The sequence below is a fragment of the Otolemur garnettii genome, unplaced genomic scaffold (genome assembly GCF_000181295.1).
Source record: "Otolemur garnettii isolate 467f Iridium unplaced genomic scaffold, OtoGar3 scaffold00016, whole genome shotgun sequence".
NCBI classification, from domain to species: domain Eukaryota; kingdom Metazoa; phylum Chordata; class Mammalia; order Primates; family Galagidae; genus Otolemur; species Otolemur garnettii.
The window spans coordinates 29,332,787-29,341,897 of record NW_003852411.1 but is presented as its reverse complement, the minus strand read 5'-3'; the positions used below and the strand labels follow the sequence as shown (position 1 = coordinate 29,341,897).

Here is a 9,111-nt window from a genome sequence, read left to right as displayed (position 1 = left end):
GGAGGGAAAGCTCGCTCCCTTCTCTGGCAGGGCAAGGCCTCTGGACATGGGCTGGACTGCTGCCACCATCCACAAGATGCTTTTTGAACCCTGGACATAGTCCCCCTCCCTCTGACCCTTCTGCTGCCACCAAACTGGGGCTTGCATTTGCTCCAGAAAATTTGACTCAAACAGCCCCAAGACAAAGTGAAGTCATTTGGATATTTTTTATTTGAAAGTAAATACAGGACCCTGATAGGGAGGGGTGGAGGGGTGAGATGGGAAGCTTATACCATGAGGGGGAGGTGAGTGGTGGGGACTGACTGGGACGTAGGGTGGGGATGGGGGTGCTCCGTGGTCTGCAGAAATTCACCAGGCATCAGCTGCTCACTGAGGGGTAGTGTGGCAACATGTGCTTAGCTTACCAGGTCACCCCTGGGTTCTGTCCCCCTCCCACAAGCCCCAGATGCCTGCAGAGGCTCTGTCAGCTGTCCTGTCTCCCATGTGTGCCCTGGAGGAAGCAGCACGCCTGGGACAGCAGGTGCTGCCTCTGCTCCTGCCTGAGAAGGCTGCAGCCTTCCCCCTCCTTTCTGTGTCTGCCTCCCTCCCTGAAGGACCTTGTTTCAGAACCAGACCCTTTTCCTGGAAGGGAAGGTGGGGACAGAAAGCCTGGCTGAATGCGAATTTTGAGGATGAGGCAGGGGACAGGATTGTGGGGAGAAGGAGAGAGGTGGGACAGGGGCATACCCATGAACTCTTTATTTTCAGTAGTGCCTAAACCAGGCCACCTGAAGCAGGACCAGGAACAAATAGGTTCCCACAAGTTGGGTAAAATGACCAGAAAAATAACAACACAGCAGCAGAGCTGGTAGGACAGAGAGATGGAGGGATCAGAGTTAAAGACAGCATAGGGGTCAGGCTCATTCCCAGAGGCAGCCCCTACCAGGAGTGCAGGAAGCTCCCTGGAGCCCAGCCTAGCTGAGCAAACACTCCAGGGACACCAGATCTGTCTCTTTCCTGCAGAGAGATCCACCTGGCCAGACACACTGGGGCTCCACAAAGGTACAATGTAGGCTGATTTGAAATTTCTTCTTTATTAAAAAAAAAAAAAGACATTTTTCTGTTTTTTTTTTTTAATTCTCCAATACATAAAACTTTCTTTTCCGCCACTTAGCACTTCTTTCTTGCCTCCTTCACTCCTGCTCCTGCCACAGTCTGCCTGCAGGACCCAGATGAAGAAACCTCAACGTCAGAGATCTGGGAGCAGGAGTGGCTGAAGGCTTGAAGGAAGGTGGTTACTGGTCAAAGGGGGAAGTTTGTTTGCACAAAAATATAAACCAGGGAAGATGAGACCAGCACATACACATATGGATTGATCTACAATCCATATAAAAAAAAATAGACCCAAATTGTCATTTTACATTTGTAATATTATACAAAATAATATATATTTTAAACACCACATACCCATCTACACACACATGCACACGCACACACACACACATACACACACACACAAGGTGCTAGTGGCCCCTCTGTGCTTCTGCTTGCAGGGACAAGGGGGTCAGTAGGCAAAGATGACATGGTAAGTGACCTGGTGGCCGTTGTCCCAGGCATAGAGCAGGCGGTCCTTGGGGTTGTAGTCTATCTGGGTGGTATAGGAGTACTCGTTCTCAAACAGCAGCCTGGGCACAATCTGCGTGTTGGTGTGGGTGTCGAAGGCGTAGGAGATGTTGGCATTTCGTTGGTTGTAGCTGTCCACGGCATACAGCACCCCGCAGATGACAAAGCAGTTGCCGTAGAAGTTCCGCCGGAGCCCCGTGCGCCACGTGGTCTCCTTCTGTGTGCTCAGGTCTGCGGCATTGAGCTTGCTCAGGACAATGACCTCCTGGCTGAAGCCCTCGTCATCCAGGGCCGGATAGATGAGCCACAGGCCATTCTCATCCACAGCAAAGTCCACGTCTGAGTGGCCCTGCCACCGCCAGGGGGTGGCCTCCTCATAGGCCACATCGTGGAGCATGGCCCAGGCAGCCACGTAACGCTGCTTCAGGTCGTACTTGATGATGTTGCGGGTGAAGGCCCGGTTGTAGTAGAAGGCACCATTGTACACCACGTGGCCTGTGCCGATCCAGCTGTATGGGAGCTTGTAGGAGTTGCTCCAGCGACCTGTGGGTGGAGAGAGGGTGGAGAGAGGGTGGGAGGCTTCAGGGCAGTGCGGCAGAGGGGCCCACTGCCCTGTAGTGGGGCAGGAGCAGTCAATCAGGCCTCTGCACACCTGGGTTTGAGTCTGGGCTCTGCTGCTCTCTGATGCCATATAGCCTGGAGCATCCGCTCTCTGTACCAACACACTCGTCAGCACATGGGAATGATGGTTCCCACTTGGCTCACTGAGTGGCTGGAAGGACCCAGGGTGCTAGTGTGTGACTGTGGTCTGTACCCTGCCCGTGGCTTTGGGGAAGAGAGGTGCTCTGCACTGACTTCCAGCCTGGGCTCAAGGTTATGCCCTTGTCCCAGGAGCTGGGAAAGATGGGAAGAGCCAAGAGGGAGAGAATGTGGGGGACTGTGGAAGAGGGACTGCACTTCCCTGGAAATGTCCTTTCAACATCAGAGGAAAGTGTCATCCTTCTTGTCTACTGTTACCACCCGAACAGGCTGGCTATGTTTAAAACAGAGAATAGTGGGGAATGGAAGAAGCTGCCCAAATTGGACCCATAACACGCACCTTGTTTGAAGTTCTCCAGGTTCCGGAACTCTACCAGAGTGTTGCCATAGTAATAGTTGGTTACGTAAATCCGCTCGTCCTTGGCCAGGGGGTCCTTCATCCAGGCCCCTTCGTTCCGCCCATACGTGTTCTGGGTGGTTGGGCCCGTGATTGTGGAGAGGGTGTCCTTGCACCTTCCTGGTGGAGAAGAGGTAGGTGGAGGTGCTGGGATAAGCCAATGATGTGCCACCCCTCAAACCTTTGCTTCTTTCCCCTCTAAGACTCTGAGCTCCTTGCAGGCAGGCCTGTGTCACCTGGCCCCAAACATTTTCTACTCTTTAGCCACCTTACACTTGACTCCTATAAAGCCATCCACTGTCCCTATCCTGGGCCACTTTCATACTACCATGTTTTGCAAGGTTGGTCCCTAGGTCTTCAAGGACCTAAGATCCAAAGTCCTTTTGTGAACCACACCCTCCTCTGGAGACCACCCACCTTCTGTTCCACTCTGCTCTCACAGGACCATGGGTGCACCTCTCTGTGTCATCTTGCACCCCCACCATGCTCCTCTCTCCTCCATGCCCACCCCCAACCAAGGTGTGAGAGCCAGGGTGGAGGCGCTGTGGCTTTCCTTAGTTCTGTTCTTGGTGTTCATAACTCAGTGTCTGCCATGCTGTAGTCACTAGCAAGTGGTCTGCTACTTGGGTGAATGGACAGTGTGAGCAGTGTGACCAGAGGAGAGGACTTGCGAGGTGGAATCAGGAACAAGGAGCTCCCCACGCTCAGCTGCCCAGGCAGTTTGGGGCTAGGTGACCTGTGAGACCAGCTCTGACTAAGCCGTGGATATTCATGCCCCTGAGGCCCACCTGCCTCCCACACCCTGTCACAACTGGGAGCAGGATGCCAGGGTCCCCTAATAGAGGACTAGAGGCACAGGATGCCAGGTTCCTGAATAACAAGCTCACTCTGGTTGTAGGAGTCTCCTTCAAAGATCAAGTTAGACTTAGTGGTTCAGGAACTCGGCAATATCCTTCTCAGTGCATCTTTGGAGAGACTCAGTGCCCAGGAGAGGCCCCAAGAGGCCACTAAAACCACGCTGAGTTCTAGACCAAACTGCAAACCTGCAATGTTTAAGTCCAGTATCATTATTATACGAGGCCTTGATACAGAAATCACACATGACTACTCAGGGTACTCGCTCCCGCCCCCATGCTGGGTTATGGAAGTGGGAAGAGGGCTCTGGGGGCCAGCGAGAGAGCCTGATGAATTCTGCCTTCATAGCTTCTTCCATCCTTGCTGACACCCCCAACCCCACCTGCCCTCAACCCTGACAGCACAGTTGGCCAACAGTGATGAGAATAATTGGTTCTTGACACTCATTTGATGCACCTTACATGGCCTATAGTTCAGATTTGGGTGTTCTTTAAGTTCTAGGCCATCCCTATTTCAAAATTGTTGCAATTATTTCATCTATCCTACTCCCCCAAAAGTGGGCTGAGGAAAGCCCAAACCCACAGCTGGTAGCACAGGGGTAGGCCATTCTGCCTTTGGCCCTGGGTCTGGGGCAGCCAGAGGGCAAAACTGGGATGAACACTGTTTTCCAGGCAGACATCACACTTGGGTGTAGCTGGCAGGGTTTAGGCAGCTATGTGTGGGGTTTGTTAGGTTCTGATCTGACAAAGTGGGGAAAGACTCAGTCTCCATAAGACAAACAACAGAACCTGCACGCCAATGCCTCATTCCCCTGTGACTGAGCTCATCTGTTTAAGACAATAAAATAGGAGTCTCTGGCTGAGCCCTGGCCATAAAGGTCTGATGGAAAATGTTTCATTCCTAGTGCTAAGCAGGGCTCTGCCAGTGGAGAAGCCACAGTCCCTCTGCCCGAAGGTGAACCCCAGCATGCCTTCCCTAGGCAATCCCCCTCCCTCCAGCAAAGCCTAGAAAGGATGCCAATTCCGAATTCAGAGGCATCCCCAGACAATGTCCCCAAGCCCCACAAAAGGCCATGAGGCAAGGTGTTTTCTGACAGGGGTTTCCATGGCCATGACACCTCTCTGATAAATCATGCAAACTGCGGATGGACTCCTGAAAGCCAGGAGTTGCCTGAGCTGTCCTGGGCAGTCCCAGAAATCCCTACAGTGTCCTGACTCAGCACCAAGGCTACAAAATAACAGGGTCCAATGTGGGGCTACAGATGTCCCTCAGGCTGGAGCCAGAGGCTTAGCTTTGGTCTTGGCCTTGCCATTGACTCCAAAGTCTGTGTTGCCTCTATAACGTCACAAAGTTTTAATTTCTTTAGCAGCAAAATGAGTATAATACAGGTTCTGCCTACTTCACAAGAATGCTTGGAGAATTCACTCGGATGGTAAGTTGTCAGCTAAGTAATGACCACTAAAGATATCCAGGTCCTGGGACCTATGAATGTGATGAAGAAAAACAAAAGGGACTTTGCAGATGTGATTAAGTCAAGAATCTTGAAATGGGGAGCTTATCCTGGAATACCTGGGTGGGTCCCAAATGCAGTCACCTGCATCCTGATAATAGTGGGGCAAAGGGAGATTTGATTGCAGAAGAAGAGGAAGAAATGGGATGACAGAAACAAAGATTGGAGTGATGTGGCAATAAGCCAAGGAATGCTGGCAGCCATCAGGCATTGGAAAGGCAAGGAATGGATTTTGCCCTCCAGCCACTGGAAGGAACCAGCCCTTCTGAGCCTTTGATGTTAGCCCTATAAGACTCATTTTAGATTTCTAGCCTCCAGAACTCTTAGAGAATAAATTTCTGTTGTTTTTAGCCATTCAGTTTGTGGCAGTTTAGAGGCATAGGAAACTGATACAGATGGCTTCCACTTTCTGTAAGAAGAAGAAATCCTTGTTTTCAGTCCTGGGACCTCAGACACATTTCCATGCAGCCTCAGCCAGGGCACCACCCGCCAGCACGTGGAATGGACAAGCTGAGGCAGGAACAGCAAGAAAGATGCGATTGGTTTCAGAGCACTCAAAGACAGGATTGAGGGAAGAGGTCAGGAGGCCATGAGGCCCAGACACATCACCATGCTCTGAGAATTTGAGGCTCCCTGGATGTTCCCACCCTTGGTGGCAAACTGTCAGCTCGAGAGAAGACACTGTATGTGGACTCCTCTTCAAGGGTAATGACAGAAAGATGGGGAGACAGTTCAGAAGAACTGTGGAGAAGAAAGTGCAACCTGCAACTCATCTTAGGTTTGCCCATAGCAAGGGCTTTCTAAGTACTCGCCCGTCATAATCCTCAGTAGACCTGGGAGGCAGCTGGCCCTGTTTCTAAGGTTACCAGAACCGGAGAAGAAGGTGCACTTCTCCTCAGCAGATACACTTGCTCAAATCTTAGCAACCGGGTAGTGCCTGTGGCTCAAAGAGTAGGGCACCAGCCCCATATGCCAGAGGTGGTAGGTTCAAGCCTGGCCCTGGCCAAAAAAAAATGGAATCACAAATCTTAGCAACCAGAAAAAAAAAAAAAAATCAGCAAACAAGAGCCTTTTCTACCCTTCCTTACACTGAGCTCTGGAGCTCACCCTAGTTGTAGGAATGAAAAATAAGTTTCCCACAGAGCCCTGGGAGCCTCATGGCATCTAGCACATTCCTCAGCCTTGTGCACTGCCCATCAGGGCAATCTCCAGTCCTGCTGTTCTGGTCAAGTCTCTCAATTGGTCAGAAGCTGTGGGCAGCACCAGCACCCATCTCTCACTCGGGGCTCACACACTGCTCTCTCCTGGTCCCCACACATCTCCTAGGTCATGCCTTCTCCAGTTCATTGGCTGATGTCTCCTCCTCTGCCACTTTCAAACGTCAACCTTCAGGGCTCCACTTTTAGCCTCTCCCCCTCACTCCTCCCATATCCACTAGGCAGACTCGGCCCCTCCTGACAGCCCTCAGCCTGGGTCTTATTCCTGAGCATCATACATCTAACTACCTACTAGATGCTTTTCCCCCGGGTATCCTCCTGGCTTCTCAAATGTAAGGGGTTAAAAATGGAATTCCTTTGCTTCAGTCCACAGCCTGCTCCTCCTACACTTCCTGCCCTAGAGAAGGCCATGGCATACCACCCACTCACCAAGCCAGAACCTAGGTCACCCCCATCCCCCTTCCCTGTACCTGCTCTCCCCCCACTAGGCACTGAGTCGCATCCATTCTGCCTCCAGCTCTGCAGCTTAGTTGAGCCTTCACTGCCTCCTTCTTAACCTGGATCACTCCAATTACACCAGTTGGTCTCTCTGACTCATCTCAGCCACTTGTAACCTGTTCCTCCCAGGAGTCCCTGGGTTGGTTTTCTGAGAGGCACATCTGCTTAAGCCCCTAATAACCCACCACATCCAACCTCACGTGCAACCCGGAGCCCCCATCCTTTCACATCAGCCCCTCCTGGAGCACCGCTCTTATTTCATGCTCTCTGCCTTCATTCAGAGATCTCAACTCAGATGCCAGCAGGGGACAGGCAGGAACGGAAGCAAATGCGTCAGGCTGAGTGTGGGACAGCAGGCAGCAGCAGAGCCTGGGAGAGCTGGAAGAGCAGCACTCGAGTTCAAGAATTTCAAGACACATTTGGGGATGAATTTGGCCTTCACTTTGCCAGCTTAAGATTTCGTCCCTGAGCCTCCATGCTTGTATTCCCCAAAGGTGCCCTGCCCAGGACAGGCTTTAGGGACACAGGACCTGTGCAATCGCACAAAGCCCGTGCTCAGAAGAGCCTGCCCTTGGTTTGATGCTCTGCTCTTGCCATCTTGAACTTCTTTATAACTTTACACTTGAACTTGTGTTTTATTAGTGAAGTCTAGATGGACAATGTAGCATGTGCGCGAGTAGAGGAGAGCATCTTCCTTGCTCTCCCCTTGTGTATAGGGTTTGCTAGGCTCCGTGGACAAAGAAGTCCAGGTGGACCCCTTGGTGTGTGGGAGTTCAGCAAGACTCAAAGTGAGTACAAGGAAAGCATATTGTCCTAGAGGTGACATTTTCCATGTGACCCAGGACATGCTTCAAAAGCAGAAAGAGGCAATGGTGTTCTGAGAAACACGAGTGGCCAAGGAACCGTATACTTTCTTACTTGTGTTACTTCCTGTGTCAGACAATAGCTAATGCTAAAAATGACACAGAAGAGGACGGGAAGACAGGGCAACTCACAGCTCCTTTTCTTTTTTGCTTCCTCACCCAGGAAGCTGAAGGTAAGGAGGGTTGGTAAAATGTTTGTGTATCCAGCTCAATTCATAATTGCCAAGTCATGGAAGAAGCCCAAGTGTCCATGGACCCATGAATGGATTAATAAACTGTGGTATATGTATACCATGGAATACTATGCAGCATGAAAAAATGAAGACTTTACCTCTTTTAGGTTTACAGGGATGGAGCTGGAAAATATTCTTCTCAGTAAAGTATCTCAGAAATGGAAAAAAATACATCCAATGTAATCAGTACTACTGTGAAACCAATTTACAATCACTCACACATGCATGTGAAAAATGAAACACAACTATAGCCTAGGGAGGGAAGGGGAGAGAGGGGGGAAGGAGAGGGAAGGGAGGGGGATGGGTTGATAGAGGGAGGGTTGGTAGGGGGACCACACCTATGGAGCATATTGCAAGTACAAGTTGGATCTATCAGGTGTAGAACACCAATGTCTTAATCCTGTAATTGGGTAAAAGTGGTGAAGGCTATGTTGTTTAGTAGGATGTAAGCATGCCAATGTGTACAAATAATCAACACATTGAATCCCACAATGGCATAAATGTATTTATGATCTATGTACAAATGACTGAATAAAAAAAATTGTTTGTGTATCAAGTGAAACCAAAACAGATGGTTAGTTCTGCCTTTCCACTACTCTGGTAAGAACAAACTACATATGTAAGAGCTACTGAATGCAGTGTCATTTTGGTGCATTCTGCACACGAGTCAAAAGATCTTATATTGGCATTTAAAGCTCACATTGCACAATAAAAAGCTGAATGGTGGTATAATATGTGCTGGTAATTTAAATTTTTAATGTAGTCCTACCTCCGAGATATTGTGACTTTGGTTCTAGACCACTGCAATAAGGTTAGTATCACAATAAAGACAGTATCACAATATAGTGAGTCATGTGAATGTTTGGGTTTCCCACTGCATATAAAAATTATCTATACCATACTACCGTCCATTAAGTGTGCAATAGCATTATGTCAAAAATGTACATGCCTTAATTTTAAAATTATTATCTAAAAAATGCTAATGATTATCTAAACCTTCAGTGAGACGGAGCTGCTGGTAGAGGGCCTGCGTTGCTGATGGATGATGGCTGATCAGGGTGGTGGGCGCTGAAGGCTGGGGTGGCTGCAGCAATTTCTTTTTTTTTTTTTTTTTTGAGACAGAGCCTCAAGCTGTCCCCCTGGGTAGAGTGCTATGGCATTACAGCCCACAGCAACC

At 49.8% G+C, this 9,111-nt stretch overlaps 1 protein-coding gene across 2 annotated transcripts in view; it reads right to left on the bottom strand.

Annotated features, from left to right (window-relative positions):
• Positions 1-1,054: 1,054 nt before the first annotated feature.
• The window catches only part of OLFML2B (olfactomedin like 2B), a 39,866-nt gene continuing 31,809 nt past the window's right edge, over positions 1,055-9,111 (bottom strand). For both annotated transcript variants that reach the window (XM_003785760.1, XM_023510767.1), the window contains exons 7-8: positions 2,702-2,878; positions 1,055-2,145 (exon numbers count right to left, since the gene is read on the bottom strand). In XM_003785760.1, the coding sequence (XP_003785808.1) occupies positions 1,544-2,145; positions 2,702-2,878 (779 nt within the window). In that variant the 3' untranslated portion in view covers positions 1,055-1,543. The remainder of the gene's footprint in view (positions 2,146-2,701; positions 2,879-9,111) is intronic.